This window comes from Sciurus carolinensis, chromosome 6 (genome assembly GCF_902686445.1).
Source record: "Sciurus carolinensis chromosome 6, mSciCar1.2, whole genome shotgun sequence".
In the NCBI taxonomy this organism is placed as follows: domain Eukaryota; kingdom Metazoa; phylum Chordata; class Mammalia; order Rodentia; family Sciuridae; genus Sciurus; species Sciurus carolinensis.
Window position 1 is genome coordinate 57696169 of NC_062218.1, and position 21320 is coordinate 57717488.

Genomic DNA, 21320 nt, shown 5'->3' on the forward strand with positions numbered 1-21320 from the left:
TGAGATGCTTCTTAGTGGTGCGTCCACATACTATGATCTGTGATCTACGACCTAGAGGTGTGTTCTCAGTTCTCCGCTCTACAATCTGCCTTCTGCCACTGCCTGCTGCTTACTGCTTGCTGCTTCTTCTCTCTGCTAGCTGCTTCTTTTTTCCTTCTACCTACTGCCCACTTATATTCCCTCCAGGAGGTGGAGGGCGGGGCCACACCAGTTGAGATCAGGCGAGGAGCCAGCTGCCCTATCACAGCAAAGGTTAAAATGAGCAGGCCCAAGCAGGAGCACTTGGGAACACCTGTGCACGCGTTGTGTGCGTGGACTCACTTGAACACGGCCAATGATAAAGCACCTGAGTGTGTCTATGCTAACCGACTTCCTCACTGCTGATGTGATCAAAACAACTTCTGGCTGGCTGCCAGGCGCCATCTTGGCGTAGTCCGCATGGCATAGCCCCCAACAGCTCAGTGCCAGTCATTTTCAGTCTCTTTTACAGGCCCCTCCTCTGCTCAAAGTATTTTAAGTTCCAAAGGCTTCTATCCTAGGCCCCTTGGCTTTATCTGTATTTCTCCCCCTATGTAACCACCCCCAGCTCTTTGTTTTAAATGCTAGTGAAATGGCAAATCTATATCTCCACCCTAGTGTTTTTTTAAAAAAAATCATTCAGACTTATGATTAGGCAATGGGGGAGGGGTGCCATCTTCCAAAGGGTTTAATATAGTTTTCATGGGACTCTGGTCAATTTCCATAAGAACAGGTTGTTTATAAAAAGGAGCTTGACCCCTGAATCTCAGTCTTCCTGTCTTACTATATGATCTCTTCTGCTTATGTTCCTACCATTATGATGCCATCCACCATGAGGCCTTCACCAGAGGCCAAAAACGTAGGACTACTCGATCTTGGATATTTGGACTCCAAAACAATAACCTAAATTAACCTCTTTTCTTTATAAAGTACCAAGTCTCAGGTGTTTTGTTGTAGCACCAGAAAACTAAAACATTCAAAATTCCATGGTCAAAACAGAACACTTGGTTTTTCCATCTCCAAACTCACTCACCCCTAATTATTTTACAATCATTCATCAATCAAAAAATCTAGGCATGATCTTCAATTAACAGTACCTTCAAAATACAGCCCAAATGAGTCCCTCTCTCCATTTATTATTGTTCAAATTCAAGCCAACCGCATATCTTCAATTATTCTCAACTGTTCTCTCTCTCTCTCTCTCTCCCTTCTATAATTCATATTCCACATAGTAACCAGTGGCTTCTTAAATGATCAGTGAGACAACTGTATGGAAATTTATCTGGAGTGAAAGTCAAGCTCTTCACACCTTTCAAATATCTGCAACTTAGTGAGAGTCTTTCTCAAAATGCAAATTAAAAGGGCTGGGCATGTATCTCAGTGGTGAAGTGCCCCTGGGTTCAAGCCCCAGTTCCCAAAGTAAATAAATAAATAATGAGGTTAATCTATAAATGCTGATATTATAATAATGTCCAAAATGTGTTCATATATGCAGTGTGATAGCCAGACTCCAATATGGCCCCTAGTGACCTTCTCCAGTTACTTATGCTCTTACATAGTCACCCCACAAATTTAATTGGAGTAGTTCATGTGACTAACAAACCATGGTGGAGGTGACAATGTGACTTCTGAGGCAAAGCATTGCAGCTTCCCCCTTGTTCTTCCGCATCACTCGTTTTGGAGAAGCCAGCTTTCCCATTCTGTGGTCACTCAAGCAGCCCTGTGGAGAGGCCTCTCTGGAGAGGAACAGAGGCTTCCTGCCAACAAGCAGCACTTGCCAGCCTTGTGATTCAGGCAATGGACACTGGATCCTCTGGCCCCAGATACGCATTTCAGCCGACAGCAGCTCCAAACAGTATCTTAACTACCACTTCATGAGATCCCCAGGCTGTTCTTGAATCCATGACCACAGACACCATGAAAATTAATAAATGTTTAGTATCGGTTTAAACTACAAAATCTTGAGGAAATTTGTATAAATATCTATAAATATAACTAGTACATAGGATTGTTGGGGGCTATGCCATGCGGACTACGCCAAGATGGCGCCTGGCAGCCAGCCAGAAGTTGTTTTGATCACATCAGCAGTGAGGAAGTCGGTTAGCATAGACACACTCAGGTGCTTTGTCATTGGCCGTATTCAAGTGAGTCCACAATGCATGCACATGTGTCCTGAGTGTTCCTGCTCGTGCCTGCTCATTTTGACCTTTGCCATGACTGGGCAGCTGGAACTGGCGTGGCCCTACCCTCCGCCTCTTGGAGGGAATATAAGCAGGCAGTAGGCAGAAGGCAAGAAGCAGCAGCAGCAGTAAGCAGTAGGCAGATGGCAGATCGCAGAGCAGAGGACTAAGAACACACTTCTAGGTTGCAGGTCGCAGATCACAGATCGCAGTACGTGGAATGCACCACTAAGAAGCACCTCTGATAGACAGCACCTTTAGTTCACAGGATGCAGGATGCAGTGGGCAGAAAGCAGCAGAACTCTAAGAAGAAGTAGATCTCTGAAAGCATAGCAAGTCTCTTTTCCTCTAAGCAAAGTCTTTCTCCCTCTCAAAGCATTTCTTCCTCTAAAATCAAGTAAGCTTCTTTTCCTCTATAAACTAGAGAATAAGCAAGCAAGCAAGGAAGCAGCTCAGGAATAGAAGTAGTTTATTTCCAGTCCACCTTCGATAAATACCCGTGCAATTGTTGCTGCAGGCGGTAACAAATATCCACAGGATTGTTGCTGCGGGCGGCCACATAGGATAACTCTGATTTTTAAAAAGGATGTAGGTACACATGCTTATTGATGAATAGAAAACATCTCAAAGAACACACAATGGAGTAACTAGGTTCCAATGTGGGATGTGTGCAGGTAGGGAGGGTTATGTTCATTCAGTCTATGCTCTTAAGCCCCCTTGCTCTTCTCAACCAGCGACAAGGGAAGGGGACACTCCCCAACAAGGTCAGACCAGGATAGGTAGGGCCAACTGACCGCCTGCACACAGCCCTCCTGGTGGAGGACAATCAGACACGTCAGGGAGACCAGTCACAGCAGGAACTCATTTATTGAGGAAGTCACACAGCTTTTATGTAGGGTGGGGGCTAGGCAGGAACCAATCAGCTTAAAGGTCAGCAAGGCAAGGGGGGGTCACACAGGCGAGAGTCCCATGGGACTATATGGCAAGCACCAGCTGATCAGTTTGCAGAACTGTTGTTAACCAATCCCTGACAGTGGTCTGATTTATCATCATTAACCTTTGAAACCGCCTTTGAGGCCTTGATCTTGCTCACTCGCCAGGGAGTAAGGAGTCAGCCCGAGTTAGTTAACGTGTCATTAGTCCCAACATTAAACTTTCAAGATTTTTTTTTTTAACCTGAATCACTTATTACTTCTATAAAGTCTTTACTTTTAAAACAATTTTTTTTGACCCTGGGGATTGCACCCACAGGTACTTTACCACTGATCTACCTCCCCAGCCCTTTTTATATTTTATTTTGAGACATGGTCTCACTAAGTTGCTGGGCTGGCCTGGAACTTTTAATCCTCCTGCCTCAGCCTTCTGAGTCACTGGGTTACAGGCATCCACCACCATACCTGGCTTAAGGCTATTTTTCAAAAGTTGTAAGCAATGCAGAATTTAGAAGGGTAAAGCACACTGGGCTTGGTGATGCATACCTGTAATCCCAACTACTCAGTAGGCTGAGGCAGGAGGATCCCTAATTCAAAGTCAGCCTGGGCAGCTTGGCAAGACCCTGTGTTAAAAATAAATAAAAGAAACCAGGCTGGAGAAGTGGCTCAGTGAAGAGCACCACTGGTTTCAATCCCTAGCACCCTGACCTCCTCCACCAGCTGAGTTAAGTAAGCCATAACCGTGGCCCTTCTTAACCCTCTTGTCTTGTTTTGTCCTTGACTTTCTGCCATTCTCAAAACCTTGCTTTGGGATAGACTATGGTTTTAAGATTTTGAGTAGCCTAAACACTAGAGGGTTGGGTTTGTTTTAGTTGCAGTTGGACACACTGCCTTTATTTTATTTTTATGTGGTGCTGAGGACAGAACTCAGTGCTTCACGCTTCCTAGGTAAGCACTCTACCACTGAGCGACAACCCCAGCCCCTGTTGTTTTTGACATTCATGTATTTCACTGAGACAATCAACCCCGTGACTACATCCTCATTTAGATAGAAATCCCGATTTGATTATTTATATTTAATAATGCAGTAATGTTGCAATAAATGTTTGTGGAATCAATGAATGAACCACTCACACTGTTGCTGGGTGCTGATGGTTTGCCTGCAGTTCCTGATGGAGCCCCTATTAGACTCTGAGCTGGTGGTTTCTACACGAGGCAGCCAGTGACTCTGGTCATGCTTAATCTCTCACCAACAAAAACAGAGGCTGGGAAACAGTCCATATAATGACCAACAGGCTGAAACAAGAGCAGTTCCTACACAAACTATGGAATTCTTCATATACTCCTTCAATAAAGGTATCCCCTTGATGTTACCTGAGTGACTCCAAATATTTACATTTAAATATAACAACCATCTCCAAGAAGTTTCAAGGCCTGGATAACATGAGGTGACTTAATTTTCAGTCTCCAAGGGCTTGTTTATTTTATTTATTTACTTTTTGTTGTTGTTTTTGTTTTTTCAGAACTGGGGGCCAGACGGAGGACTGGACACACACCTTTCATTCATGCAATCAGAAACCTCTCTTTGAGAAGACATCCAAAATCCCAGAGAAAATGTGGGGACCCGCAGCGACAAGCTTCGATTCTGAAATATATTCCAGTCCACTCCAGGGTCTACAAAGGGTTAAAGTTTCAGAAACAAAGTCGTAATCACTAAACTATGCACACTGATGAGACAGTAGCCCCAGGCTTTTTGAAATCTTGATAACCAGGAAATTAATTATAAGTTTGAAACTCCTACTGCGAACAAGTGAAGTGACACACACAAGTGCCCAGTGAAACAATTCTAATCAACTCAGCTTAGCATGTGTCCTGAATAGCAGGACAGCAAGTATCCATTCACTTTCCAAAAGTAAGAAGAGCTATTATAGTAAATGAGCCAGTGGAATGCAAAATATTTCAAATTTTCAGATATTTTAGGACTTAGATCCTTCCGACAATATGACACAAACACAGGAAAAAAAGGCACTTCTCTGCTCAGCCCCACTTTCTCCTACATCCAATCAGGGGCCTAATTCAGATGGATCAGAGGTTTCCTAAGCCACTTCTCCAAGACCAAAAAAACAAACAAACAAAAAAATTAATTGGTGGTATACACTTGTAATGCCAGCGGCTGGGGAGGCTGAGTCAAGTTTAAAGCCAGTCTCAGCAATTTAGTGAGGCGCTCAGCAACTTGGTAAGAACCTGTCTCAAAAAGAAAAAAAAAAAAAAAAAAGGGCAGAATGTGGCTCAGTGGTTAAGCACCCCTGGGTTCCACACTGTTAAAAAACAAATTGAAAAGATTTTACATTAGCAAATATGATTCTATTTCTTACATCATTTTTTTCTTTTTTCTTTTTTTTGTAATTCTGAGGACCAAACCCAGGATCTTCTGCATGCTAAGCAAGCACTCATTGCTGAGTTACACCCTCACAGTCTCTTTTACATCTTTGAATGTAGATTCAAAGACTTGGTGAAAATGAACCAAGAAACACAACTATTCTTTAATAGGCACTTTGACTAAGTTTTGGGTTATCCATATATGGAATATACCTGGTTATTAAAAATAATGAGGTATAGTGAATATGTCAAAAAGAGAATAAACTGTATGAACTGATTAAGTTTATGTGCATATATACGTATATACATATATATAAAATTTTTTTTGTTACTGGATACTGAACCCAGGGGTGCTTAACCACTGAGCCACATTTTATATTTTATTTAGGGACAGGGTCTCACTAAATTGTTGAGGCTAGCTTTGAACTTGTGATCCTCCTTCCTTAGACTCCCGAGCCACTGGGATTATAGGTGTGCACCACCACACCCAACTACATATACATTATTATTTTTTAACCTTTTTTTTTGTAGTTGTAGATGGACAGCACGCCTTTATTATATTTGTTTATTTTATGTAGTATAAGGATCAACCCTAGTGCCTCACTGCTCTGCCGCTGAGTTACAACTTAATAGTACAATATACCTATATTCTCCATAAATAAATTATTATAGAATTCAGTTTTATCAGGGAAATAAGAATGGTTATGAGCAGCAAATTAGAAATTTTTTGGTTTTGCTCTGTTGGATTATTTTTTGATCATCAGCAGATAGTATAAATGACTAATAAAGAAATTACATATACCAGAATAGCTTCATCCACTAGATCTGCCTATAGACAGTCTGTGGGGTTTCTGTGAAGTCTTTTATCCCGTGTCCACCCATTTCTCACCTGTGGAGAATGTGAGGAAAATCTCAAAGGCCTGCTATGGGATTCAAAGCAGAGCAAGCAAAGAAAACAAGGTGTAAAATGGTACTGAAAGGAAAAAAGGGCAGAGCAGAAAAGAGGTCTCAGCAATCATAAAAATCAGCGCTCCTTGCCTGACCCTTAAGGGAGTATGTTCCAAGACCCCCAGTGGATGCCTGAACCCTATATAAAGCATGCTTGTTCCTAAGCACACAAAACTAGGATAAAGTCTAATTCACAAATTAGGGCACAGTAACTAAATATAGAACAATTGGGGGCTGGGGATGTGGCTCAGTGGTAGAGTGCTTGCCTAGCACGTGTGAGGCACTGGGTTCGATTCTCAGCACCATATAAAAATAAATGAATAAAATAAAGGTCCATCAACAACTGAAAAAAAAAATTAAAAAAAGAACAATTGTGGGCTGGGAGATAGCTCAGCTGGTAGAGTGCTTGCCTCGCAAGCACAAGGCCCTGAGTTCGATCCCCAGTACCGCAAAAAAAAAAAAAAAAAAAAACAATTGTAACAATATACTATAATATTTAAAGTTATATGATAGTGGTTTCTTCTCTCTCCTGTCTCAAAATATCTTCTCATACTTTCACCTTTTCCCTTAGAAGCGTTCACTTCGCGGCTCCTCTTAATGAAGGCTTACTTGAACACAAGCAGGAGATACTGCAACCGAGAGCCAGCTCGAATCTGACAACTGAATCACAACGGGGTGGCACATACTGCTGGGGTTCCCTGGACAAAGGGATGATTCATGACAGCGCGAGATTTCATCACGCTACTCGCAACAGTGTACAGTTTAACAAATGATGAACTGCTTATTCCAGAGTCTTTTGTTTAATCTTTTCAGACCATAGTTTGTGGATAACTGAACTGAGGAAAGCGAAAACCCAGATAAGGGCGGAGAGGACTACTGGAATGGTGGAAACGCAACACGGTATTTGTGAGTATTTATGGGCGCGTAAATGTGCCCAATATTTTATCCTCATAACTTTATGGGGAAGACACTATTATCCTCATTGTAAAACTGGAATAATCTTCCCTAAAGTAACAAAAACCTCTGTAGGTAAGAAATGATCCAGTCAGAATTCAGCTCAGCTAGGACCTGCACTTTCAGTCACTAGGCTGTGCTTCTTCTTCAGTAAAAATTAAAACAATGGGATTTTTTCCCCCTGTAAACAGATCAGCAAAATTTTTAAAGTTGATGGCATCAAATGTAGATGAGCATTTCAGGAAACAAGTGCACGTTCACTGTTTTGTAGTAAGAATACTGGCCCAGCACAGTGGCACGTGCCTGTAATCCCAGCAGCTTGGCAAACTGAGGCAGGAGGACTGCAAGTTCAAGGACAGACTCAGAAACTTAGTGAGGCCCTAAGCAACTTAGCAAGATTCTGTCTCAAAATAAGAAAAAAGGGCTGAGGATAGGCTCAATGGCTAAGTGCCCCGGGTTCAATCCTCAGTACCCCAAAAAAAAAAAAAAAAAAAAAATACTAGGGGCTGGGGATATTGCTCAGTAGGTAGAGTGCTTGCCTCCCATGCACAAGGCCCTGGGTTCAATCCCCAGCACCACCAAAAAAAAAAAAAAAAAAAAAAAAATGAAGAAATACTGAAAGCAATTCAGCAAATGTTATCAATATTTAAAATAGTATCTAACACATCCCCCACTCATGCTGGGGATAGAACCCAGGGTCTTGGGCATGCTAGGCAAGTGCTCTACCACTAAGCTACAGCCAGAACCCAAAAATAGGTATCTGACTTTGAACCTGGTTATCCTACAAATTAATTCCAGAAACTTATCCTGCAAATTAATTTCAAAGATGTCTATACACCGATATACAATGCAGTATGTTAATGCCCCCCCCCCAAAAGTGAGGAACAATTTAAGGGGTCTGTATCCTTTAAAAATGGAGATCAATCTCCAGAAACAGGTATGGGAAAAATTCTAAAACAGTAAGTGAAAAACAACTGCCACAAAGCAATATATACAATATTTTTTATGAAAAAGAAGATGTGGTATAAATATGCAAAGGTTTTCTCTCTAGCACAGCAAAAAAAAAAAAGTCACATCATTTCTTCTTGGAAGAGTGAGGCTGTTGCTTCTTTCCCCTCCTCCCGCCTCCAAACAAACAGACACATAGCTCAGAAAGAAGTTGTAGAAAAATGATCATGTGTTATTTATAAACCAATCATAAAACAAAATAATTTTTTAAAGTCACAAATACAACAGGTATATAAAGTCAATTTGGATACAGGTACTTCTTAAATATGCTGCAAATCCTTGTACATCCTGCTGCTTTCCAAACAGGTGTGGTTCAAACCCTGTGAAGACTGTAATTTCATAGTTGGTAAGAGGTGAACAAAACTGAAAATAAATATGCCAACAATTTTTTAAAATACTAAGTGGTAAATGCTATTTTAGTTGCAAAACACTCTTACTCAGACTGAAGTTAGTAAAAACTTATACAAAATTTGTATGTACATGTTGAAGATCCTCACTGTACTTTTCTGGAATAGTAATATACACAAAAACTCAATCAACACAAAAAGAATCAATATAGAAATAAATCAAAATTCCAATAAGTCAACAAGGAAATTTCATTGAGATGAATACAAAGAGGCACAAAACTTTTTTTTTTTTTTTCATACCAGGGATTGAACCCAGGGGTCCTTAAACACTGAGGCACATTCCCAACCTTTTTTTAAATTTTGAGACAGGGTCTTGCTAAGTTGCTTAGGACCTCACCAAGTTGTTGAGGCTGGCTTCGAACTTGCGATCCTCCTGCTTCAGCTTCCCAAGCTGCTGGAAGTACAGATGTGAGCCACTGCACCAGCACAAAACAGTCTCACAAGTTTCTCTTTTTAGAAACTATTGTGGCACCTTGTCAAGTGGCAGCGAAGCTCAAACCAATAGTTCTCAAATTTGTGTGCAGAAACATCACACAGGTTTATAAAACGTCCCTGCTCCCACCATCTGAGCTCTTGTTACTGAACCTGAGGAACTTATACTTTAAACAAGATTCTCAATGATTTTAATGAAGTGTACAAGAATGCTGCTCACTGGACATTTGAATTCTGTTGCCCAACCCAAGCTCACTGCTATTGGTTGGAAATCTGACTCTGAGCAGTTTACCTTGTTAGTTTCCTCATTTGTAAAGTCAGTCAATCAGATTGATGCTCTCTGAAGGCCCTCAAGCCCTAACAAGGCTAAGATGGACCCCAGATGTAGAAGAAAGATTCAGATAGAAACCTAGTTTTCACACCAAGTGTAGTTTTTATAAGTAACTAGGTTTTTGTCTTTCCACTACCTCCTATATCTTGCTCTGTCAGTTCAGTTTTTGGGACATAGGAGAATTCTGACACACCTATGTTAATGTGAGAGACTTTTCTCATGCAAACAAGGAAGCTTCCAGCAATCGTGGGAGAAGCTACATATACATGGTCTGTGCTAGGCCCTGCTTGGTTAAGCAGTAACAACCATCTCCCCACAATGGTAAGCAGGCTTTGCATCCTCTTCTAGAACTCCATTTGTAGAGCTGGAATACTCAATAGGAGGTTTTAACACTGGTTGAACTTGAAGAGTAAGAGCTGGATTTCCTGGAGAATTTCTTTGAGTTGAGGGATATTTGCATTCTCTTCACAGTGCGGACGCTACGACAAAGGAGAGCGTTCTTCACATGATCCCTAAAATCTTGTGAAACAAAGTAATAGACAAAAGGGTCGATGCAGCTGTTGAGGGTGGACAGACAGAGGGCTACAATGTACAGGGCATAGACATGGCTCTGGCCTCGGCTTTTAATCAGGAAATAATGCACCACCAGCAGAAGGTTACTGGGAGTGAAGCAGATCAAGTACATGGCCAGGACAGTGACAATGAGTTTGATGGCCCTCTGCCTTTTCTTTTCTGAGTGTTCATCCATGGCCGAAGACTGGAGCGTTCTGATCATGAGCACATAGGCAGAGGCTGTGAGGAAGGCTGGGAACATAAAGACTCCAATGGCCAGAGAGAGGAAGTAACTGAACATGTCCCCCACCAACAACTCCTCAGGCAAAACGTCATGACAGGTCGTTATGTTGAGGGCTGGAATGTAGATGGTCTGCTTCATGACATACAAGGGGATAGTGACCAGCAAAATCAGCAGCCATATTCCCAGGGAGACACCAATAGCAATGTTTGCCTTCTTCCTGGTGTGTACCATGGGGTTCACGATGACCCAATACCTTTGCACACTGAGGCAGGTCATGAAGAGAATGGAACAGTACATATTGCCATAGAAAAAGCCAATGAGCACCTTGCAAAGAGATTCCCCATAAATCCAGTTGTTGCCATTTATGTGGTAGGCAATCTTCAAGGGGAACCAAATAACAGACAGGAGGTCTGCCAGGGCCAGATTGGCCATGTAAACCACAGCAGGGTGCTTCTTCTTTGTTCGGAAAAGAAAGACCCACAGGGCTATGCCATTACTTGGCAGACCAACTGCAAATACAATTGTGTAGACAACTGGAAGAAAGACGGTAGTGAGCTTTCCAGTGAGGACAGACGTAGAAAACTCATCCACAGAAAAGCCTGGTTCTACTGTAACTCCTTTTCCGGTGATTGGAGGGGGGTTATTATGTTTACCAATAAGACTTCTTCCTTTAGAGGTTCTATTGGATTCTGTGTGAGAAAGACAGACAAGGGTTATTGCTGAAATAAATGTTTCAACAGAAAGGTTAGTTTGCATAACTGAAAATATTTAGACAAAGACAGAAATAAACTATTAGAGAATTATACAAAATGCTTACAAGGGCTTTCTTTGGATGAAGGCTTTTTTTTAAATTGGGAATTGTGGAGTATACATGGAACACTGATTTCAAGAAAAGATTTCTTGAAAAGAATGTCAGTATTTCAGTTTATTTTTAAAAACTGCATACTAGATAGATGTGGTGGCATGTGCCTGTAATCCTAACAACTCAGAAGACTGAGGCAGGAGAATTCAAGTTCAAAGCCAGCCTCAGCAACTTGGTGAGGCCCTGTTTCAAAATAAAAATAAAAAGGGTCGGGGGATGTGGCTCAGTGGTTAAGTACCCCTAGGTTCAATCCCCAATACAAACAAAACAAAACAACTGTGTGTACTCGATTATTCTTAGCTCATGTCCATCAAAAGTGCCTTGATGGGGCTGGGGAGATAGCTCAGTTGGTAGAGTGCTTGCCTTGTAAGCACAAGGCCCTGGGTTCAATCCCCAGCACCCAAAAAAAAAAAAAAAAAAAAAGATCTTTGCCTAGTCAAAAAGAAAAAGAAAAAAAAAAAGTCAGTCAAAAGTGCCTTGATGGGTCAATTAGCAAAAATCTGTTTAGGATCAAGTAGTAACAGTTTTATGAATACTTAGTATGTAAGACAGAAGCCCTACCCTGACATCCGCTTCCTAATTTTTCATTTTATACTGGCTGTTTGTCCTACTCTGGCCCTGAGCCAGGAACCAGCCTAGCCTTCAGTCAAGCCCTATCCCAGAGCTTGGCAAGGGAGAGTCCCAGGATTACAAGGGACATTCCCTTTCCAACCACAAGGAGGGCAGAAATTCTCTCCTTCTGTGCTGGCTTCCTGGAGGCCGTCCCATAGCTGCTTGCTGGTAAGCGAGTTTTTTGACCCCAAGATCATCGGACTGGTGGGTGTACTGATAACAAGTTTGTGTTCTCATTTTCAAACATGTAATATACCAAGTTTTAACAAATTACCCCTCTTCCCTTACAGTATGAATTTAACAAACAAACAAAAAAAATCATAAACAAGCCAGGCCATGGTGGCATGCACGTGTCTGTAGTTCCAGCCTGAGGCAGGAAGTTTGCTTGAACCCAGGAATTAGAGGAGGCAGGCCTGGCAACATAGTAAGTCCTGCTCTCAAAACAAACAAACAAAAAACCAACTAACAGACACATTCACTCTTCATCCTGCCCCAACCAAATGCTCTTGAACTGGCAGAAAGAAGTGAGAACACTGAAGAATTTTACTTTAATTATAAAGAACAAGCGGGTGCAATGGTGCACACCTATAATCCCAGAGGCTCAGGAGGCTGAGGCAGGAGGATCATGAGTTCAAAGTCAGCCTCAGCAAACAGCAAGGAATTAAGCAATTCAGTGAGACTCTTCCTCTAAATAAAATACAAAATAGGGCTGGGGATGTGGCTTAGTGGTTGAGAGCCCTGAGTTCAATCCCCCATACCAAAAAAACAAACAAACAAAAACAGTTGGCCTCTACCATGCAGAGACCCTTGTACCATAATATTATATATGGTACAAGGAAGGACATTACACTTCTGGTGAGTTCACCTGATAATTCTTATGCTCAATCACCATTTCTTCCTCTTTTATCTTTGCACTAATATTCAATAGAATTACTCACTTTGTAAGGCTTCCCCTATGTAGGACTAACGGTGGTTAGACTGGGTGAAGTGTTGGAGGTAACAGAAATTAATATTTCAGTTTTTACTTAGTTTTGAAAGGTAGTTCCCCAAAAGAGATGTCTGGGTCCTATTTCCAAGAATTTTGAAGATTACCTTATTTAGAAAAAGGGTCTTTGCAGATATAATTAGGGATCTTCAGAAGATTATCCTGGATTATCTAGTGAGGCCCTAATCCAATGACAAATGTCTTTTTAAGAAGGGGAGATTTGAGACAGAAAAGAAAACACAGTAGAAAAGGAAAAAAAAAAAAAAACACAGTAGAAAGTAATGAGAGAATGGAGGCAAAGACTGGAATAATGCCATAGTACAAGACAAGGGACACCAAGAAATGCCCAAAAACCAGAAACCAGAAAAGGAAAGGAAAGGATTCTTCTCTAGACCTTTTGAAGGGAATGTAGTCATGCCAAAATCTTGATTTCAGACTTCCAGTCTTCCAGAACTATGAAAGAATAAATATTTTTTGTTTTACGCCATCAGTTCATGGAAATTTATTATGGCAGCCTCAGGAAACTCATGCTTATGACAGACTTATCTCTATTGTTTCAATTTCTGGGTTTTTTTTTTTTTTTTTTTTTTTGTACCAGGGATTGAACCCAGAGTACTTTACTGCTGAGTTACATCCCCAGTCCTTTTTATTTTTTATTTTGAGACAGGATCTCACTAAAATGTTTAGGGTCTTGCTTAGAGTCTTGCTAAGTTGCTGAGATTGTCCTTAAACTTGTGATCCTCCTGCCTCAGTATTCTGAGCCACTGGGATTACAGGTGTACACCTCCACACCTGATTCAATTTCTTTTAGAACTTTCCAAAATGAGCAGTTTTTTAATTAAAAAAATTATTCCTATGTATTGTAGTGTCCTTCAAATACTGAACTCTAACCCCATGTAGCTCAATGATAAAGTACTCCTGGGTTCAATCCTCAGTACTGAAAAAAAAAGATAACCAGACATCTTGGGCCTCTAAGGAAACACCTGCAAGGTAACCCTACCAAAAAAGGGACCTGACTTCATTGTTGGAGTCCATTTGGGCTGCTATGACAAAGTACTGAAGAATTGGGTGGCTTATAAACGACAGAAATTTATTTCTCACTGTTCTGGAGTCTGGAAATCTGAGATCCAGGTCCCAGCAGGGTAGAGGACCTTCCTCCAGTTGCAGATTGCGGGCTTCTGGCTGTATCCACACACGGCAGAAAGGGGGAGCTAGTTCTCCAGTCTTTAAGGTCACAAGTCCCATACTTGTGCTCTGCCCACCTGACCTAATTACCTCTCAATGGCCCCTACCTCCTGATAGGATCCCATTAGGGATCAGATTTCAACATATGAGTTGGGGGTGGGTCACAAACATTCAACCCATAACACCAATCCAGCACCTGAATCCAATTACCAAATTAATGGAAGTAAAGGGGCTAATGAGACATGTTAAATAACTCCCTAAGAAAAAGCAAAATGCAGATTTATGGAATTTCTACTGGATAAAGGACATAGTTTCTTCAAAATATAAATTGTAAGGCAAAAAATAAACAGAGATGTGGAAGTGAAATTAAAAGATTTAAAAGAAGGTGATGGACTCCAGTTCAGTGACAGAGTACTTACCTAGCACATACAAGGCCCTGCGTTCATTCCCCGGCACTGCTAAAACAGATTTAAAAGATACATGTCACAAAATGTATGCACTTTATTTGGATGCTGATTCAAATAAGTCATTAAAATGTCATTTATGAGACTATTAGAAATTTGAATGCTGAGTACTTGATTATATTAAGAAATTGGTGGTAGACAGAAGTGGCACATGCTTGTAATATCCCAGCAACACAGGATGCTGTGACACAAGGATTACAAGTTTCAGGCCAGCCTGGGCAAATTAGTAAGACCCTAGACCCTGTCTCAAAAGAAAATAAAAGGACCCTGTTTCAAAAGAAAATAAAAATGAAGGGAAGTTGGGACTGAGGATATAGTTCCCCAGTGGAATGATTATCTAGCATATGTGAGGCCCTGGGTTCAATCTCCAGCTCAGCAAAAAAAAAAGGGAAAATAATTTTTAATAGATATGATAATGGTATTACAGGTATGTTTGAAAACAAATCACTTATTTTAATAATAGATTATAAAATATCTTAGGATGAAATTTGATCTGGGATTTATTTAAAAATCACAGGGATTGCTGGCCTCAGACACAGCTGGTGGGAATATAAAATGGTATAATAAACGTGGAAAGTTTTCTGGCATTCCTCAAATGGCTAAATTGAGATACTGTATAACTAAGTCACTTTACTCCTAGGAATCTACCTAAGAGAAATGAAAACATGTCCATTCAAAAACATGTCCATGAATATTCATAGAAACATTATTCATAGTGGTCAAAAATGGAAACAACCCAAATGTCCATCAACAGATGAATACATACAACCAGTGAGATATATCCATACAATGGACTGTTACTTGGCAATGAAAAAAAAATGAAGTATTAGCTGGGCAAGGTGGCAAACGCATAATCCTAGAGACTCAGGAGGCTAAGGCAGGAGGATTGCCAAGTTCAAGTTCAAGCCAGCCTCAGCAACTTAGTAAGGTTCTGTTTCAAAATAAAAAATAAAAGAGCTGGGGATGTGACTCAGTGGTTAAGCACCCCTGGGTTTAATCCCTGGTACCAAAAAAAAAAAAAAAAAAAAAAATCCATAGAAATGGAATATTGTAGCTGGGCATGGTGGTGGGTGGCACTGCCTGAAGTCTCAGCACTCAGGAGACTAAAGCAGGAGAATCACTTGAGCCTAGGAGTTAATGACCAGCTTGAAAAACAGAACAAAAAAAGAAAAAAGATTAAAAAAAAAAAAAAAAAAAGGAATGAAGTGTTAATACAAGCTATGACATCATTTTGAAAAAATTATGCTAAGTAAAAGAAATCAGCCACAGGGGACCATATACTGTATTATTGTATGATTCTGTTTATATTAAATGTCTAAAATAGACAAACCCATAGAGAATAGATTAGTGGTTGTCAGTGGCTGAAGATGGGGAGCTTTAGTGGGTGACAGTTAAGGTTTCTTTTGGGGTAATAAAAATGTTTTAAACTTACAGTGATAGTGCACAATTCTATGAATAGGTGAATTGTATAGTATGTAAATTACATGGTAAGGAAATCTTTTTTTTTTTTTTTTTTTTTTTTTTTTTCAGTGCTGGGGATTGAACCCAGGGCCTTGTGCTTGCAAGACAAGCACTCTACCAACTGAGCTATATCCCCAGCCCCAGGAAATCTTAACGAAGCTATAAAAACTAACCCAGAGCTGGATCTGGTGGTACACCTCTGTAATCCCAGTGACTTGAGAGGCTGTGGCAAGAGGATAGCAAGTTTGAGGCAAGGTTCAGCAACTTAGTGAGGCTTTCAGAAACTTAGCGAGACCCTGTCTAGAAATAAAAAATAAAAAGGGCTGGGGATATAGCTCAGTGGAAAAGCATCCCTGGGTTTAACCCCCAGTACCAAAACAAAATAAAACAAAACAAAACAAAAACAAAACAAAACGAAACCCAAAACCTAATGAACCCAGAGAGGAGGGATAAGAAGTGGGTATAGACATAACAAGTTTAGTCAAAAGTAATAATCATTTAAGTTGTGTGGTGGGTACATGAGATTCATTCGTAATATCCTATTTTCAAGCAGTTAAATTTTTCCATAAAACCCAGCACATATCAAAGTTCATGTGAAGAGAGACCAAAATCTATTTTAAATAAGAATGCTAAAATAAAGAGAAAAAAGAAACAAGAAAATACAACATTAACGAAAGAAATGTGGACTGAGGTACAAAAAATGAAGAGAAGATGCTGGAGAAAGAGGACTCATGTGGTATGTATAAGAATATTTACTGGATCATTATTCATTATAGCAAATCGAAAATGTTGATGTCAACAGCTACCAAAAAGGGGACTAGTTCAATAATTTGTGATATTTACAGTCCCCCTATAAAAGTATCTACAGATTGGCCATGAATAGATTTATTAGGTAAAATTGAAAAATTATAGGATGGTATTACAATACCATCCTCCTATTGCTATATTATTTGTGCATAGATCTAGTTGAGAGTGACCTACTCTTCCCACCAAATTAAGATAAAACAAGTACTTTGTGTTAATTTTCTTCTTCTTACCCCTCTTGCCTACTATCCCCTCAATCCAATTGTTCTTTTGCTCTCAATCTTTGGGAGTGCAGACTGAAAGAGAAAAGATTTCAACTGTTGGGTACCCTTTCCTAAGTACTCTTTTAGAAAATTTCCCCCAGCTGCTTGGGAGGCTGAGGCAGGAGGATTGAGAGTTCAAAGCCAGTCTCAGCCAACTTTGCAAGGCCCTAAGCAACTTAGCAAGGTCCTAAGCAACTTAGAGAGGCCTTGTCTCAAAATAAAATAAAAACAAGGGCTGGGGATACAGCTCAGTGGTTAAGTGCCCCTGGATTCAATTTCTGGTACCAAAAGAAAAAAGAAAATTTCCTCAGTGTTCTTTCAAGATAAAGTGTTTTCTTCAACAGCTGACTAGCCAATAAGACCATAAGATGTCAAATACAGGGGGATAAAGCTCAGTTGGTGGAGTGCTTGCCTCGGGTGCACAAGGCCCTGGGTGCAATCCCCAGCACCACCAAAAAAAAAAAAAAAAAAAAAAAAAAAAAAAATCAAATACAGATTTCATGAGATATTGCCTATCAAAATTAATTAGTAACCAGAAGGCAAACAAAGGGGATCAAGCACAGATGTAAGGCCCATCTTCATGTTCATTACCATCTTCTCTCATGTTATAAATCACTGAAAATATTCCATGTGTTTATCAACAGAAGACCAATTTTAAAATGATGATATGGGGCTGAGAATGTAGCTTGCACATGCCTAGCACATGCAAGGACCTGGGTTCAATCCCCAGTACTGCCAAAAAAAGAAAAAAATGATGATCCATCCTCCTAGAATAAAAATGTTTTACATGTATTGACATGCTACTTTTAGCTTATAGCTTATATAATCCCATACTTACAAAAAAAAAAGTTCTGTTATTTGTGAATGTACAAACCAAAATGTTAGGAGTGCTTATTTTGCACTGAGGTTGGGATAATTTTATTAAATATTTTCCTGTTTTCATTTTTCCCCTATAATGACTACATATTTTTACCATTAAAAAAATTACACAGAGAACAGAATTTTCAGTCTCCAAAAGAGAAATGGAATGAATGAACCACAGGGACCTTTGTAGGCTTGGGACATGGTATAAAAAGGATAACTGCCTAATAGAAGTTGACTTAAATGCCACACTGCCTTTGACCAGCAGTCACTCTGGACAAGTCTCCTCACTTCGTTCTTCATCTGATATTTACAAAGGTTGTTTAGGTCAGGAGGTTGGGCCAGATGTGGTGATGGAGGCTGGTAGGGTGCTGGCTTCCAGGAGTTCACGTCCCAGTGGGGAGACATTGAACATATTTACACAAACAATTATTCACAAATATTGTGAGAGAAAAGAAAGAGGGGGCTGATGAAGTGTTTTCTTTGCCTTGCTCCCTCCCCTATCCACGGTCCCTACCTACAAAACAAGGTTATTCTATGCTAGTTCTTTTCTATGAGGCAGTCTTTTGGGGTGGGGATTTTGGGAAGAAACTCAAATCCAGTCTGCCCTTTAGCAAACAGGGGAGCACACAGAAGGACCACACTAAAAGAAGATGAGAGAAGAGCAGAAAAGTTTTGATGATACTCTAGATTGTATCAGTCAGTCAGTTTAATTTCAAGTTGTGAGGAAAACTCCAGGTACCTGAAGTCTCCTTGTTACTTAGAGAACCTTTTAGGAAAATTACTCTGCAAAGGAGTAAAAGTATGCAGGGGAAATAAAAACCCAGGTGCATTATTAAAATAGCTCTGGTTAACAAGTAACCTGATTTTTCTTTATTGTTAGAAAGAATTCACCTTATACTCCAGAAATCTCTCCATCCCCAGTCCCTCACTCTGTAAACAATAATAAATCAAATAATCAGGGATGTGTACTACAGAACTATGTGAATCATTAGTGTTGAATCACCTACGTTCACATTTTTTAAGTCTGCATACATTAACCTTTGCTCCTGGTTTTTAAGTTTCCAACTTTAAAAGACAAAGGCAAATGGAAAGACACTAATAACAGTTTCAATATTTCCCCCAAACAAATAAATGCCTTTACTCTGATGATGAACAATAAAATGTGTATCACTGGTGCAGTTTTCAAATTTACATCATAACACCCCTTTCTGTAATTCCAGAAGGCAAAGAATCACATTCTACAGTCTAATTCACTGTGATTCGCTCTTTTACCATGTCTTTTATGTAGAGGATAAAAGTGAGAAACTGCCTTTTACAGCACATCTGCAAATTTCTCAGGGAAATTAAAATCTCCCTTTTACCGTCACCAGGCTGTCTCCAAACAGAAGGACCTCAGTCAACATCACAGCAGCGCGATCGCGGGTTGTAAACAACCCCACAGCCCTAGAGACCTGATCAACCAGGGAGATTTTACTCCCAGCAGGGCCAGTTAGAACACCCCTGGAACAGCCCACCCACCAAACCCAGGCGCAGAGCACAAGCTGGCCCTAGAGCACCGCCCTGCACCGCGCCCTCACTCTTCCGTTCCCAGTGCTGGCAGCCTCCGGCCTACAGACCTGGGTGGCCGCCAGCGTGCCCTCCGAATGGCATGGAAGGGCCCGGAATTCCAGAGCCAGAAGGTTACCTGGTCGAACATAAGGCAAGATCCAAGAAGTTCCACTTGTAAATCTACCTGACACCCGAAGGGCCTGAAAGTCCGGCCTGACTTTTTTACTCAGGTCAGCCACGGCTGGGTCTTGGACAACGTAGGCAGACCCCAAATAAACGGCTGCAGTGGTTAGAGGGGGGCTCAAAGCGCGAGACAAGCGGCTCCCAGGCCAGGGCTCCCACCCACAGCCCCTGCCGTGAGCCAGCAGCTAGCTAATACGCTCGCCCCGCGGGACCGGCTCAGAGGAAGTCGCCAGAGTGAGCAAAAAGCTACTAATGACTTGGATGTTTGCAAAGGAACCAACCCAAGGGAGCAGAGGCCGAGTTCTCAGTTACCTTTTAGAAGGGGGCATGCCTCTCTTCCCTCCCCTTCCCCACACCGAGAGCTGGGGATTTAAAGGGCCCAGTCCGAGACCCCCTCAGTAAGTGGGAAGTCCCTGAGGGCACCTCTGCCTTCAGTCGGTCTCCACCGACTTCGTTGCTCCTGATGTCTCCGCTGATGGTCCCCCAGGTCCAGGGACCCCTCATCAAAGCCACTAAGGGACTGAGGGATGCGGGGAGGTAGGAACGGGGGCAGAAAGCTGTTGGTGCACTAGTTCCGCTCCCACCACCAGCCCAGCGCGCCTCACCCTCCAGCTCCTCAGCCAGCGTACGAACCCTCCCGGGCTAAGTCTCTCACCTCGGGTGGTCTGACTGCAGGAGGCAGAGGCCGCCAGCAGGATGGCGCCCCCCAACAGCCACACCGTGCTTCGACTTCGCATCCTTCCAGCAGCTCCGACGCCGGCCGGGCGGGGAATCCGCCGCCACTGATTCGAAACTCAGTGCCACACTCGATACACCCCGAAAAAGTCACCCTTTCACCTGCCTCTAATCGGAGGCTCTGCGCGCGCTCGACCAGGTCGGGCTCAGTTTCACTGAAACCCCAGCCGCTGTGCTCACCTGCGGAAAGCCACGCCCTGGGGCCGGAACGCGCACCTCGGGCCCGCCCCCCTCGAACCTTTGGCGTCGGGGCCCCGCCCCCGTCCACCTGGCCGGGACGGCCTCCCGCCCACTCTGGCCACGGTCTCTGCAGCTGCGGGAATCGACCGCCAGGCGATGTGGGGCGGGTGAGGTGGTTGCCTTGGAATGCCAATGACAGGAAGGCGGGGACCGCGGCGCGGGTCCTTCCGGGCCTGGGGAGGGCCTGGAACTACCTTTAATCTTTATTATTCCCAAAGGTGTCCGTCTCCCTCGCCTACGATGAAAATGCCCTGACCAGGGCTTACTGCCATTCTCGTTGGTAATTGATGGGGGGCTTTGCAGTGTAAAGGGTGCTGCGGGGCCAGGAGTGAGTTTTTGATATGCAAAAGCAAGGCAGGCGCCTGTGGAAGGTAGTCATAAGGGGTCAGGGATTAGTTTCTCACTCTTCTGGTAACAGCTATGACCTTGAACACACCTCTTCGCTCCTTCCAGGCCCTTTGCTCCTCTGTGAACTGAAGCGTGGGAAAATACGTGAAACTGGTAATGTATTTTAAGTGCCAAATGTCAACACTTCAAGATCATTTTCTTGTTTAATCCCCACAATAACCCATACAATTAATATGGTTATTCTTCCGTTTTACAGATCAGAAAATTGAGTTTAGGAAGATTGCCCAATCACTTGGTTCATGCAGTTTGGCGCCTTAGACCACCCAGCCATCCTGACACCCTGATTCATGCAGTTTGTAAATGTCTATCACATTTGGACTT

The 21320-nt window shown here is 41.9% G+C and overlaps 1 protein-coding gene across 3 annotated transcripts; it reads right to left on the reverse strand.

The window, feature by feature from the left end:
* Positions 1–8566: 8566 nt before the first annotated feature.
* On the reverse strand, positions 8567–20530 carry F2rl1 (F2R like trypsin receptor 1). Of its 3 annotated transcripts, none has more exons than XM_047555947.1 (3): positions 20272–20530; positions 14449–14484; positions 8567–11074 (listed from the first exon to the last, which is right to left on the reverse strand). In XM_047555947.1, exons 1-3 carry the CDS (start codon positions 20351–20353, stop codon positions 9963–9965), a joined length of 1230 nt encoding a protein of 409 aa, XP_047411903.1. In that variant the 5' UTR covers positions 20354–20530; the 3' UTR covers positions 8567–9962. The 3 variants fall into 3 exon arrangements, with proteins under 3 accessions (XP_047411903.1, XP_047411902.1, XP_047411904.1); XM_047555946.1 differs by having other exon boundaries at positions 14449–14487; positions 20272–20529; XM_047555948.1 differs by lacking the exon at positions 14449–14484.
* Between the last annotated feature and the right edge of the window lie 790 nt (positions 20531–21320).

Excerpts from the sequence above, each read along its gene's own strand:
- F2rl1 (XM_047555946.1), bottom strand. The coding sequence starts at position 20,353 with ATGCGAAGTCGAAGCACGGTGTGGCTGTTGGGGGGCGCCATCCTGCTG. Across the intron at positions 14,488-20,271 it reads CTGCAGTCAGACCACCCGAG|CAGTGCCGGGGAATGAACGC; the intron begins GTGAGAGACTTA and ends AATCTGTTTTAG. Across the intron at positions 11,075-14,448 it reads CAGGGCCTTGTATGTGCTAG|AATCCAATAGAACCTCTAAA; the intron begins GTAAGTACTCTG and ends TTTCTCACACAG.